This window comes from Strigops habroptila, chromosome 17, assembly GCF_004027225.2.
Source record: "Strigops habroptila isolate Jane chromosome 17, bStrHab1.2.pri, whole genome shotgun sequence".
Classification (NCBI taxonomy): Eukaryota; Metazoa; Chordata; class Aves; order Psittaciformes; family Psittacidae; genus Strigops; species Strigops habroptila.
Genome location: NC_044293.2, coordinates 1,323,225 through 1,337,826, shown reverse-complemented (window position 1 = coordinate 1,337,826; position 14,602 = coordinate 1,323,225). Strand labels below are relative to the sequence as shown.

The 14,602-nt window shown below is 42.1% G+C and overlaps 1 protein-coding gene across 4 annotated transcripts in view; it reads right to left on the bottom strand.

Moving 5' to 3' along the window:
* Positions 1 to 292: 292 nt before the first annotated feature.
* Positions 293 to 14,602, bottom strand: part of DRD2 (dopamine receptor D2) — a 33,104-nt gene continuing 18,794 nt past the window's right edge. Inside the window, exons 2-9 of one of the 4 annotated variants that reach the window (XR_003994288.1) lie at positions 11,477 to 11,789; positions 8,452 to 8,561; positions 7,809 to 7,945; positions 6,948 to 7,138; positions 5,993 to 6,079; positions 5,029 to 5,362; positions 3,379 to 4,465; positions 293 to 1,483 (exon numbers count right to left, since the gene is read on the bottom strand). Coding sequence is in view for 2 of the 4 variants with exons in the window: in XM_030505571.1 (XP_030361431.1) it covers positions 4,272 to 4,465; positions 5,029 to 5,362; positions 5,993 to 6,079; positions 6,948 to 7,138; positions 7,809 to 7,945; positions 8,452 to 8,561; positions 11,477 to 11,758 (1,335 nt within the window). In the remaining 2 variants the exon portion in view is untranslated. Of the gene's footprint in view, positions 4,466 to 5,028; positions 5,363 to 5,992; positions 6,080 to 6,947; positions 7,139 to 7,808; positions 7,946 to 8,451; positions 8,562 to 11,476; positions 11,790 to 14,602 lie in introns of all 4 variants that reach the window. The other 3 variants (XR_003994289.1, XM_030505571.1, XM_030505572.1) reach the window with 3 other exon arrangements.

Genomic DNA, 14,602 nt, shown 5'->3' with positions numbered 1-14,602 from the left:
CCATGTCTGATTCTCCAAGCTTCAGTCTAGACAAAAGCTAGAATTCTTAAGGGTGAACTGACATAAGGGAGAAAAACAAAAATGCAACTAATCTGAAAAGTAAGTTAGAAGAAATACAAGATCTCCCCTGAAGGCCATCTTTTCCTGTTACATGTTTGTATTATGTATAGCATAAGTGTAGGTCCCTGGAGTCTGGCCCCTTACAGCTAAGTTGCTGCTCCTGGCATAAAGAACAAAATAAGCATATAACATCAGGGTAGCTTGTGCAAGTCTCTATTTAATTACAGTGCTGCATGAAGACATTTGTTGGTGTCACATGTACTTGTGATGGGTATTACACATTCTTGACTCTTCAGGGAGTCATGTTTTCACTGGAGATTTTCACCACAGAGGTAGTGGCTTTTTTTTTTCCTGTTTTCCTTTTCATTTCAGCAGGATTTAATAAGCTAGTTAGACCTACTGTAATTAGTTTACTCTTCAGTCAGGAAGATAAACAGTATCATGACTGTAGTGGGAGCAAGCAGGCAAGCGCCAAATACAGTGCAGGCAGAATTCACTAGCTTCTTAATTAAAACCTGTTCAGGGGTGCAGAGAGCCACACGGGCTTCAGGAAGCTGTGAATCTCGGGGAAGAAAAGCAGGAACAGGAAGACTCAATAAGCAGAACTAAAGCTTCAATTACAAATAATGAATCACAAAATAGGGACTATAGCAAGGGTCTTAAGTTCTTCTTCAGGAACGAAGAAATGAAATCTTCTCACTAACGTGATTTAAAAAACATATCGGTACCCTTACCATCATCAGCATGTCCCTCCATCTGAAGTCCTTGGGAAAGCAATGTTTTTTTCCAGAGTGGAAGTAACAGTGAGGACTGTGTTTGCCAGACGCAGATCTGTGGGAAAGAGGCCTCAGAGTCCTGCATGATGCGACTGACTGCAACAAACACTTTCCATCGTAACTATGGGCTGGTTGTCATTGCACCAGGTGCTGTACAAACAGATTGCAAAGACTGTCCTTGCTCTTGGCATTAGTTCATTCTTTTTAAAGCCAGAGGATGATATATTTTGGTCCTCTTTCAAAGAGAGTTGTGAAGGCTTGATTCGTGGGTAGAAGGTGCTTTATTTTGTTGTCTTTAAGTGTAGATGTATTATGGGAAAGGAAAACCTGCTGCAGAGGAGATGAACAGACATGGCATTACTGCCTTTCCAAGGGCAGTTGGTATCTTCCACAAGATACCGTTGAGTCTGGAATGTTAGGAATGAGTGGCTTAAAATGTCATTGGGGTGAATGATGGGCTGCAGGTAACTTCTCCCAACAAATACGTAATCTCTAGGAAATGACACCGGGCTTTTTTTGGTCCACGTTAGCAAACATATGAAGGACATAGGCCCTTTTTCAGCAGCTTTTTCCTCCATGACGGTTTGGAAGAGTCTTTCATCAGTGAGTCCAGTAGTTCAGGTGAGTTGAGTGATAAACCTCTGCATCTAGATTCAGAAAGAAAATGTTCGAACAAGGTCCACAGTATTGAAGATGAGGATTTTGTCCTGGGTTAACACTGAACACAAAATAAAATTATGGGACAAGGTTAAGACACTGTTTAGATTCCACTTATTTTGAGGGCTCACACCAGGTTTAATACAGGGCAAATACCACCTATGGCAACTTCCAAATGCTTTAAAGCTTTCTTTCTTTTATGCATATTATTTTCTATTTTGATTAAGCTTCCTACCTGTTAGCTTAAAGTCCAATGGCACCAATGGCTTTGCCATTGTGAATACGTTAGAAAATTGAGCAATAGCTCATTACTATTTTTCCACTAAAAAACCTACCAGCTTTACATTATTCTTTGAATCTTTTAAGTAATACCAGTCTGAGTTGATTCCTATCACTGAGCAAACTTGCTTGGTTAAAATTGGGGAGGAAAAGAAAAAGGAGAGATAGCTTGTGCGTGAGATCTCTTGGGTCAGTGTTTCCAATTTTGTAATTAAAAAAGGATTGGAAAGTTTCCTGTGCTTCTGTAAGAAGTGGGGTTTTTTCCTTGCTATAATCCTATTAACATACAAAGTACAAAGGTTCCCTAGCTGTGCATTACAATGCTAAGACAGAAGAGTGCCCGGCCCCATCTTACATGTTCTTAATGTTTTGTTCTGACAGCATCATGTAACACCTAGCTCATGTATGTCAAAAAATGTTGCTCTGATAAGCATGTACTCTCCTATTTAGTTAATATGTAGGACCTATTTCTTCTGAGAGTATAACCTAAAATCCTTCACTAAGGTGGGACACATTTAGGCATCTGTAAGATCATTCTTCATTTAAATTTATAGCTGTGAGCAGGCCTTGAAGAGCCACATTCAAATGCTGTAAAAGTCCATGGGCTAAATACTGATAACATCGGTCATCAGCCTTTTCCAGGAATACAAGGTTTAGAATGGAAAGCTTGGATCAGGGTGGGAGTCCTGTTTCAATTTCAGAAAATGGCTGAAAGCATTATAGCTTTTAGCTATAGCTGCTTGACATAATCTCTTCTTAATATACAGCTGGAACACATTTTACCAGCACAATCCATCCCATAGGAAAAGGCTTTGTTAGCAATATAGGAAAACCAGGGAATAAAAGAGCCCCCATTGGCAGCAGTCTTCATCTATTCTGAAGCAGAAACTATGTGAATATTCCACAAACTGCATAGAAAGAAAAGGGATTATATTGCTCTCCAGATTGTGTTTTAACATCTTTAGAAAACAGCAGGTAGCTAGAACTTGGGAACCTTCCTCTGCATATGGCTTTTGTAATCATCTAGTTTTCCAGATCCAACATTAGTTTCTAGCCAGGCCTATTTCTATGTCATTTTATTAATCTAACTATATTTTATTTACAGAGATATTACAAAATATATTGTGAACTGAGTACAATTAGTAAGTACAGTGTGGATTTGGTAATGCCAGAGTCAGTGTGGTGAAATTAGGCTATTATGGGTTTTCGTTTGTTTTAATGAATGAAAGATAGGTATCAGAGAGTAAGGGATGCTGGAAACATCCAGACCTTTCCAGAGTCCAACTTGGACACAGGACCAGGCCCAGCTAGGGACTTTCTTAGGCTTTTATTCTGGCTTTTTCCAAAACACACAGTTTAATATCATTTACTGTTAATTTAAATTAATTTAGGCACGATGTTATTCTGTAGTCTCTATATTGAGAGACATAGGCAAATCATATCTGAAGTGGTCCTTGGCTTCATGGCACCCCAAAGTTAGGTGAGAAGAACTGGACCTAGCTTAGCTGACTTGCTCAAGTTCACATCTGAGGCAGACATGGCTGCAGATGCCACACCTGGCACATTGTCTTCCTGTTTCTACATTCACCACACTAACACTCCTCACCTAGTTTTGTAACTTCTTGTATGAGAGTGGAGATGAGATGCTGGTGGGCAGAAATTGCTGCTGGGCTGGCTGATGATAGATGATAGTTGGTGTCCTGCTTGATCTGAATGTATACCATGCAATACAAGGTATCACTTCTTTAGTTTCGCTCCGTCTGTTTTTTGGCTTAGGCTTCTGTTCAATTCATCCTATTTATTCATATTTACACTTATGTAGTGGTCCCACATGAGACCTGTGCTCCCTTTCTTCCTTCTGCCTGTTGCTTGTAGGCCCACATTGTTGCAGGGGCTGGATCTGTAGGTGGCAGAATCTTCTTAGCCCACTTGGAGATGTTTTAAAGGTTTTTCTCAAGGCTTCAGAAGTTTGATACTGGGTGAGTCAGCTCAAGGTGAAGGCAAAGCTATTGCACAGATTGTCCGCAAGCTCTGTCTGGCTCCTATTGCAAAGCAGAAAAGATGGTCTTGTCTTTGGTGAGAATTTTATCAATGACATGACACGCAAGCCAGTAGCAGCAGTGACCTACCGCTACCAACACATGGCTCTGCGCCTGTGTTTAATGCACTCAAGGTTAGATGGCCACAGGCAAGAATCAAATGAGTGTGTCTTGATTTTTGCTTCCACTTCAAACACAGTGTGAGGGTAGCTCTGAAAAGTGCCCTTGGGATTGGCATCCCGGAGCCCAAAGGTCAGCTTGAGGAATGACAGAACCTCCCACATGAAGGTCCTCGTTGCATCTGCACCAGGAGGTGCATGGGCACGGCACTGGTGTAACACTGCAGGCCTCATGCCCAACACAAGAGCTCGAGACCTCTCCATGGCTGCCCATTTGTGTGCGTGAATGGCATTGGGGTTATTTTTTCTCATTCTGGAAAACGTGGTTGCTGTTTTTACTTTTAACAGTGGAGGATCTTCAGGAAAGCCTTGCGAAATTCAATGTTGAAGGTGGTGTAAATAATCGGGTTGACAGCACTGTTGACATATCCAAGCCACGTAAAGACGCTGTACATTGCTGGGGGGATGTTGCAATCGCAGTGCATGTTCAGGATGTGAGTGATGAAGAATGGGAGCCAGCAGATGATGAAAACACCTGGGGGGAAAGGAAAGAGACAGATTTTGATTTCTGAAAGCTGGACAAATTTAGAGACTATGAGAACAGTAAGGTTCTTTTGGGTATGAAGGAAAAATGTTTCCCTGATGAATAAGCCTTCTGTTTGTCTGTTAAGTATCATAGTATATATTCTGAGTACCAGAGAACTTCTTTGCTGGTGTGATTAGACCAGTTACATCAAAAAATCTGGCCTTCAGAGGTACCAGTTTCTTGCTGAGAAACTATGCTGCCTTTTGTGTTCTAGAAAGCCCATGAGTTCTCTCGCCCCTGCACCCAGCTGTCTTGTGGCAGTCCAAACACCCCGCAGATGGACAGCTTTCTGAGCCTTTCGTACAGCACTGTGACCTGTTTCTAGCTGGGAAGGAGGAAGCCTTCTTATTGGCAGCCTCTTGCCTACATGTCCTCTAATGTTTCAAGTGAAGTTATTTCTGTGGAGGCCTGGAAAAAACAGTCTACATTAGACATTCAGACCGGCTACCCTAATTCTTGGTAGCTCTTGGTTTTCTGCAGAAACACAAGAGGAAGCCAATGTGCTCTCTCACCAAGTACAATGGCTAGCATCTTAGTGGCTCTCTTTTCCTTCTGTTGTGACAATTTCCTCCTGCTCAGAGCCTTGAGAAAGTTTCTCGTCTTGCCATTGGGCAGAGACTGGGTCTCAAAGACCTTGGCTGTGTGGGGTGTTTCTTTGGCATGTCCATTCTTCTCTAGCTTCCCAGGGCTGTCCAAGGCTCCCTGCAGGGTTGAGTTTGTGCCCCGATTAGAAGCCACTGGCACAACCAACTGATGGTTACTTGGTGCTGCAGGTTTGATGGTGGTTTTCTCAGGGGGACTGGTACTGGACACCATTTCCATCTCTTCTATGTGACTCTCCACCTCCTGGACAAGAATCAAATGTCCACAACATAAAGACACATAAATATACAGAGAGAAGCAATGAACACTCCTTACAGAGTGAAGCTGGATGATGCTGAAGAGCAATCAATCCCTCTTCTCCCTATGTTTTTGGTAGATGCTTGGGGAAAGGGCTGTGAAGTGTTTACAGAGAAGAATACGTTTGGGTACAACTGCAGTGAATGACTCTCCTTTATTGCACAAAGAGGTTAAGAAATGGGAGAGACACTGTTTCCACTCCCCATGGATTTTATTTAGGTCTTCAGAATATAAACAAAAACGAAATCAACAAGCAAAACCCAACCAAACCAATGCAGTCCGAGACTTAAAATAAATAACAGAGGAGAAGAAAATCAAAGACACAAAATGTTAAAATGTCATGGCTTTTATAGCTGATCTTTAGGTGAGCTTAGTCTGGCTTTTTGAGTTCTATGATCTTAAACCCCCTGCTTCACTCTAAGGAATGGGAAGAATATTTAAATTTTGAGATTGGATGGTAACCTTTGTTCTTAGTTTATTTTTCTCCCACCTTACAGAAATTCATTTTGTGTCCTAAGAGGAGAAAAGGGGGAAGCTAAATGCTCTGAAAAGCTACCACTTCTCTTAAACACTCACCACTTTGCGCTTATTAACTTGGAAACTCCCATTGGACTTCACAATAACTGTGCAGAGCTTGACGTCTTCTGGATGAGTGCATTTGTCCTAAGGGGCAAGCACCAGCTCAGAGGTTACACAAGCAGAGAGTAATTGGGAAGGGGAGCTGGTAAGGGACGCAGGTGGAAATACAAACACAGAGCATGAAGCAGAAATTAGTCAGTGTGGCCAAGGTGCTAAGACTGGTGCAAAACTGCTCTGAAGAAGCAATAATGGAGGCAACTACGCCTCGTGATTCTCACCAGAGGAAAGAAACCACAGAGATCTGTTTATGTTTTGGTCAATCCCTGTCTCACTCCCTCTTTTGCTTGACATGGTACTGGCCTCTGAGGCAATGCAGTTTGAAGTTTGCCTCTGGGAATATACATTCCTCCCTGGCATGTTCTGCGAGAGTAGTGTTTTGACAAGTAGTCTCACACTTAACATGCTCAGCTGGACTCCACTTCTATACATATCTCCTGCTCTGAGAGGCTGTTTTCAGTGTAGAGAGATCATTACTAGTGATGTAGATCGCACCCCAGCCACGCAAACAATTTCCATTTAAGTTCTTCGTCACAAGAGCAAGACTGACTTAGAAAATAGTACAGCCTGTAGTCTCAGGTACCCCAACCCAAATTCAGCAGAACCAAAGGAAATGCAGCCTGGTTAATGAAGCAGCTCCTCATGCAGATCTGCTGCTGAAACATCCCCTGAGCTCCAGGGAGGCCAGAGAAGCACCAGCCAGTGACCTGATAATCCAGAGTGTGCAAGTGGGACTCCCAAATGGCACAGGACACAGCATTCACCTTTCTGATGCAGTATTTCATCTAGTCCAGGCAGTGTCATTCGAGAAAAGGAGGAAGTGCTTTGGGGAATGAAGTGGAGCAGGAAGGGGAACAGACCGAGTCTGCTGAGAGCAAGGCAGAGGTTTAGTTACCTTCAGCGGGGCTTGTGTGTCTGAGTCCAGGCCACGGCTGCTGAGCTTAGTGGTGACACGTTTCCTGCGCTTCTGGAGGACTATGTAGATCTGCACATACACCAGCAGGGTGACAATGAAGGGAACGTAGAAGGAGACGATAGAGGAATACACGACAAAGGTAGGGTTGGCAATGATGCATTCATTCTCATCTGGAAGACAAAAAGTTTCAGGCTTGTTGTCCCTGCTGCTAGGAGCTAGCACCATCTTCACCCTCTTCTCTCCCTCTTTCAGAAGGCACAGAGATACCAAGACAGTAAGGGGTTCAGATTCTAAAGGAAACTACCGTGTCAGATGGAACAGAAATACCAGAACAGCAAACTCCCCTTGGGAGTCACATACAACCCAAAATCCCTGGCTATTGCTTGCATTATAATTAAAAGCCTACCAATCCCATGCTGTATACAATCCAGTCTTCCTATGAAACTGATGGCTGAACAGCCAGTTCTTTTCTCTCCTGTCTCGGTGAAGCTATTTGTCCCACAAATTTCCTTTTCACATGTTTTAATATAAGAGGGATTTTTGATTTTGTAGTGGATGAATGTTAACGTAACTTTGGTGAGTGTTGTGTAAACATCTACGTAACCTCAGTTCTGCTGTGTCTGAAACACTGGTCTGGAACAGCAAAGAGATGAAACAGATCCAGAAGCAGCTGACAAACAGCTGGAATGACACGGGGAGAGGACACCTGAAACAGAGATGGATGCATCCTGATACACCTAAAACCTCATGTTTATTCCTGACTTGTAACACAGGACTACTTGGGGACCCAGTAAAGCCAGGAAGATGCCAATAGCCAGCTGCAGGTGGCATAACACTCACCTGTGTTGTTGAGGCCAAAGAGGAGCGGGCAGGAGATGGCAAATGAAAGCACCCAGACCACAGCAATCATGGCCGTGACCCTGCGCTTCGAGCTGTAGCGGGTGTTATACAGCATTGGCATTGCTACTGCTGTGTACCTGCAATGTGAAGAGACAGACCCAGTCCATTGTTATTCTGCCAGTGCTGACAAACTTTGTAGGAAATGACATCTCGTTGCTGTGTTTGAAAGCCTGGACCAGCAAGAGAATAGAGGGCAAGTCATATTTCACACATCTCCCAGATGTCTGCGTTCCCTGTTTTGGAAGGCACGAGGCTGGGGTCAGCTTAGCATAGCATTTTATTTGCACTCTCTCCGAGCTACTGCCTTCCCACTGGTGTTTGAAAAGACAGAAGCACTGAACTAATGGGGATGTATACACACAATTACATTTTCACTCTCAAGACTAGTGTTACTATATCTGCTTCTGATGGAATCCCTGCTCAGACCTCACATAGGTCCTCTAAATTACTCTTCAGGAGACATCAGCTACACTAGCTCTCGTAATTTTCAAGCCTCTGAGTCACAGGTAAAATTAGAGTATATAAAGATGGCCGTGACTTGTTACTGTGGATTTGATGCAACTTGCTGCTGTGCAGCCCTCACCTGTCTATGCTGATGGCACAGAGGTTGAGGATACTGGCAGTACACATCATAACATCAAGGGTTACAAAGATATCACAGTGGATCCGACTAAACCTCCATTCACCAACAACCTGCAAAAAGAGAAAATAGGGCCAGTAAAAGAATTCACTGAGTCTATGCTATTGAGAAGGTCTAAAGGGAGAATTTTGCACAAAGCTATATACACTTGCTGGTAGCTAGAGTTCCACTGGTTCAAGAGGGATCAAAATCCTGTCTACAGAAGTTCCAGCTAGAATCAGGTCACATGCAATCAATCACATGCTGCTTCAAGTAGGATTGTTTGCCATCAAGTGCCTTCAAGGACTTTGTCCTGTCTAGTCCAAAGGCCTCAAATGATGGCACGGCCACAAAGGAAGTACTTTGCTCCATCCAAACCGTTCTTTTGAGTGTTCTCCTAATGGCTGGTGTGATTCTGTCTTTCCTAATTCCATCCTGTTACTCTGTATTGTGTTGGGCAGCCTGAACAGCAGACACAAACCTGGGCTCATATTCCAATGACATAAGGGAGTGCAAGTCTCCTCAAAGACAGAGTGAACTATGGAGTAGCTTAAACAGGCCTCTGAAGCATTGTGAAGAAGTATGAAGAAGGAAATACAATTAGAGGTGCTCAGGATATAAAATTGATGTGCTTACAGCTTTTTATTAGACACTTTTTTGCAATTATACCTAGCAAAGACCAGGAGCTTTCCTTCATTTCTTAGTTTAAAAAATCAGGGTAGATTTTTTTTTTTGTGTGAACAAGATTAATGTAATTCAGAGACACACTACATATTGTGATAAAGACAAAGAACTAATGATAACACTTCCAGTTACCAGTAGCCTTTTTGTCTTCACTTCTCTTGCTATTGAAACTGAACTTTGCCAATTAAGTTTAATAGCAATTATTAGGACTGCTGTATTTGACATGTGATGAAAAAAAGTATATTTCCCTCTAATAAAAATAGAGTCCTATTGCATTTGAAAATAGATTGAATAAGATAGCTATTCTTCAGTTATTTCTGCTCTGATATACATAACCATAGGCAGCATAAAGAAGGAAGAAAGAATGACTGCATTGAAGCCTGAGTGACAGATGAATACTCAGTGATTAAAAAAGCAGTTAAGAGACAGTTACATCAGTAACTTTGATGAGAATTTGCCCAAAGGCAAAGGTTTCCAGCCAGATATAAGCCTCTGCAAAACCAGTTTCCTGCATGCATAATTTTGAGTTTATGGAAGATGCTGTAAACTGCAGCAGTTCTTTCTCTTACTGCTTCCATTTACATAAGAGAAACCTCAGAAGTTTGGAGGTAGAAGATTTGTTTGCATTGAGGATGCTTTTTAAAAGGATTTCCTTTTGACATTTGTTTTTGTCCAAGCTTGTGATACAAAGGCATTAATAAAATGAAGATATTTACAGAACAAAGGGTCTGGCCAGTTTTGATTTCAGACTGTAGACCCAGAGAGGGACCACAGTGTGCCTAACCCACGTCAGTCCAATGGCTCCATCTCTGTCAGCAAGTATTTGTCGTGGGTTTTGTTGCTTCAAGCTAGCAGTAGGTTTAGCAGAGTGTGGATAAGAGCAGAAAGGGCAAACATACATTAAAAAAAGGGAAAAAATAAAAAAGTATTGCTGAGATGTAGAGGCCTGATTGTCCTACTTGCTAGATTAAGGAAACTGAGGTTCCTGACCAACTCCATATACACATGAGCGCAGAAAGGGAAAGCATCTTACACCATTTGTTCTTTATTCTTCCACATTAAAATAAGTGTCTGAGAGATTCTTATTGCTGGGCCTAAGAGAGCAAGAGTTTCTCATAGCATAAGCCTCTGCTTAAAATGGGTTGTCACGAAAGAGGAATATAATAGAAGAGCTCCAGTGGTCCCAGAGGAATTGACTACAATCACACCAGCCTGTGGTCACATAAAAAAGCCATAGCAGGTGCATGATGCTTTACATTTTTAAAGTGCCATGAAAACAATAATTAACTAGAGTGATAATTAGTATTGTGGTTTCTTGACAGCCTATGTCATGCCAGTGGGTTTGTTTTGCTTTGCATTAATACTTCATAGGCTGATTGATTATGGCTTTTTCCCCTGTTCTCCTCTCTGTTTTATCATTTTCTTTCATAAACCAGTGCCTGAAAATTAATTGTAAATCCGGTATAGTTTCAGTCTTATACTTTCTCACCACTGTTCATTCTCTCTTGGTTGCGATTGCCATCAGCATGCCAGCTCTTAGCTGGCTGAAACACACGGGCATCCCAGCAAAGTGAGCCAACTGTGTATTTTCTCTTACTCTTTTCCTCTAGAGGCGCATTTCATTCTTTCAGGCTGTTTACTGTTGCAAGAGTAATTTGCCATCAAGTAAACAGGTGGCAGTCTTGGGAGTATTTGGCTTTCACAAACCACAGTGCCACTCAAATATGGCTCTGCATGCAGCAGCGCAGAACTCTTTTGTACCAAACTGACGTGCTAATGGCTGCAATGTGGAAAGCAGCTCACTTGTGATTCTGTTTCTCTCATACATTGTGACATAAAAGCTTTGGATTTACATCCTACTTCTACAATTGCCTGCTCTTCTTACTACTGTAGTCCTTCAGAAATAGGGTTTTGATTGCTATTGATGCAGCTGATTAGTGTGACTCCCATGATGTTGTTGCAGACTCATTCTTATGTTTGGGGATGAACAGTTTGTCTATGTAGTTTTGAAAAAAAAAATCGGGGTTGTTTTGCTGTTGACCCCTCTATTTAAAGTCCAGATTTTCAATGCAATTGGATTGTAATTAGGCCTTCTGAACACCAGCATATTTTCAAGTCAGCTTGCCATCTGCTATCGTATCTATTTCCTGGAAAAATCTGACCAACTGTTAGGAAATTAAACACACTTTTGTTTTGGGAAATTCAGAACTTCTTGAAATAGCTGATGTCTAGGCTGCTGAACTTCCCCCTCTCTACCCATTCACCAGAAACATTCAGTACTGAAAAAGAAAACTGAGTCACCTACCTCCAGATAGACCACCCAAGGCATGACCAGTGTTGCTACCAAGAGATCTGCCACTGCCAAACTCACGATCAGGTAATTAGTGGTAGTCTGAAGAGATTTTTCCCTGGACACAGCCATGCACACCAGCACATTGCCAAAAACGATGACAAAGATGAGGAGGGTGAGCAGCATGGCATAGTAGTTATACTGAGGCTTCTGGTCTACAATGGACTCGTTGAGTGGCTTGCTCCAGTTCCTGTCACCAAAGTCACTGTTGTACCAAGAGAGGTTTAGGGGATCCATGGAGGTAAAAGTGCCAAGTTCCAGCTCCACCCTGACACAAGGATATTGAAAAGACAGTCAAAGGCCAACATGTAAAATACAAACAAAACCACTGCACGTGTGCTACCTCACTCGTGGCATTCTCTGGAGCCTGTTTCCCCTACCCTGAATTCCTGTGTGCAAACGGTTTGCCTGACTGGAAATGCAATGAAGACCCAGATGGGAGGCTGAGGATATTAGCTGCTCTGTGTTACAGCCAATTCAGGCAAAGTGCCTGGCATTTTTGTACCAGCTCCCTGACATTCCTAACCACTAACTGCTCCATGTTAGGTGTGCACAGTTGAGGGCATATGTGCCATGATCCACTTGGTGTATCTTTCATGTGCTTCATGGGGCTTTAGGCTGTGTGGTTTGCTTGTAGGTTTTTTGTTTTTTCCCTTTGCTTTTCCTTATTTTTTCCCTCCAGCAAGGAAATAAATAAATAAAAATACCTATGAACAGAATTGTGATGATAATGAAACTTGACAGTATCAGTTTTGAAGTCAGGGCTGGACTGTGCTTGCCTTCTGCCATTCCCCAAGTGAGGTTGTGGTGCAAAGGGGAAATGTGTCTGCGTGCCATCCCACAACCCAGCCTCTGCAGCTCCTGGCACTGGGAAGGCAGGTCTCCTCGGAAATCTGTGGCATCATGGCAAACCACCATTTATTCCCTGGCCAATGGTCACGTGCTCTGCACTCTGTCAAAGGTAATATATAAAGTTTTGTTTCAGAGTTCCCTAGAACCTGTTTCAGGTTTTGTGTTTGTTTTATCCAGGCATAGAAAAGGTGACTGTGTCTCTTTTGGAGTTTTTCTGTCTTCCAGGGCTGCCTCTGTGTTCTCCTTCCTTAGATGAGCCATTTTTGGCACACAGTTAGGGGGCTGTCACCTAGAGGCCTTCCTTTGGTTTCTATTGCTAAGGGAGAGGAGCATTGAGCTGAATTTCACTGTATGAGCTAACAGGTTCCCTGAGTTCACCAGAAACGCTGGTGCCAGACGCTCCAAGGACAAGCAAGTGCAGCAGTGTTGTCATAATAACATGGCTCTGGCATATGGCAGAGGCAGACAAATTCCGACATCAAGTCATAGCTGTGCCATTGAGCAAGGTGAAATATAGCTCTGTCCCATTTGTCAAAGCAGAACTGCAGAGGGTCTCTGCAATGGCATTTATTCACACTGATCATTTCAGCCCCTTGCCAGGTATGCTTGTGTGTTTAAAAGCAAAGCATCAAAATCTGGGCCTGAAGTCGTCGCTACATCAAGAAATGGTGACATGTCAGAGAGCATGATCAAAGAGTAAAGGCAAGAGCTGTTTAAAAGCAACTGGAGATTTGGCTATTTTGGTTGGGGGGTTTCTGGTCTGAGAGATCTAGAAGGTACCTCATTCACTGCTCAGGACTTCCTAAACCCAGATATTCCCTGTTTCTCAAGCTGTATCTCCATGAAGTCCACTGTGATTTGAAAATCTGGCCATGTTCTCAGACAGGTCATTCAATTTTCTTAATAAAAGACAAAGTGAAATCAATTTATTAAACCATGTAAGTGATCAAAATAGCAAAACATTTGCAAATATCAAATTCACCTGGGAACAATGGTTTCTTTATGTTTCACTGAGCTTTTGTGTGCTTTTCTCATTCAAAGAACAATTTGTATAATAATCCTTGGAAATTTGTTGCATATGGGTCCTTAATAGCTGATAATTCAAAAAGTGTCTGTCTGACAGTGCTATCAGCAGCACTTGATAGCTCTACAAATGTCTTCTTAGAAACTGTCAAAGTGTCAGAAATTAATTAAATGTTAGCTTATGTGACTCAGAGTGAAGGGGGAAAATCAATGCTAAATGCAGCAGCAGCTTTTTCTTTTCTCCTGTTACCCTTTGATAATGCAAAACTCTCTGGAGAAGGCAGAAACCTGCATAAAATGCAGGATGAGAAAAAAAAAGCAGGAACATGGAAAAGTATCTTAGAAGTATAAAAGGAGTGGAATGACTTGATATGTGCAGGATCAGCCGCTTGGTCCTATTCTGGCTCCTTCTGAGCTCTGACTGTGGTTCACAGTTGTGCTTCTTGGAGAAAAGGCCAGAGACAAGGCTGAGTTACGTACACTATAATTCTAGCCCTGACTGTTTTACAGGCCATTGCAACTCAGTGGCAGAGTTGGAGGAACCATATACAGCTCATCTCTTCTGTCCATCTATTAGGCATTTGATTGGTGAGGGTTAGGGAGGATATAGAAGGCCCTGGATAAAGTGAGCACAAATTCTCTTCCATTTCCTTCTGCAGCTTCTGCAAGTTTGTGTTGTGTTTTGTTTTCCTTTCAATAGGCTGTTTTTATAGCAATATCTTTTTTGTTTTCCTGCATTTGATCGTCACAAGGACAGTTATAAGATTATGTTTGAACATTCTACAAATGAAAAGATTTGGTGTTTCTATTTTTTAAAAAAGTTTTAATTGGGGAAAATAAGACACAAACCAAGTTTCAAATATTTTGCACAAAATAGGGAAACTAAAACACAGTGTAATTTGTGATAATGCAGTTAAAGGCCGTATCTGGTATGTACAGTACAAAATTGCAATTATATGGAGAACTCTGTCAAATCCTAACTTAGGAGAGTTTGAGTTTTCAGTCCTAAAAATAATTTTAATTTCTCTAGATACAGAATTGGCATCATTTGGAAGCATTATGGTGGCCATTACGGTGTCTTGTGAGTCTTTCAGTACTGCTTTAAGGAGCACTTTTTCTTTTACTGCTGACAGTTTCTCAGTAGAGAAGAAAGAAGCACTTTAAAAAGCTGACTAGAGAGAGAGTGCTTTTTATTGTGTTTGTCCA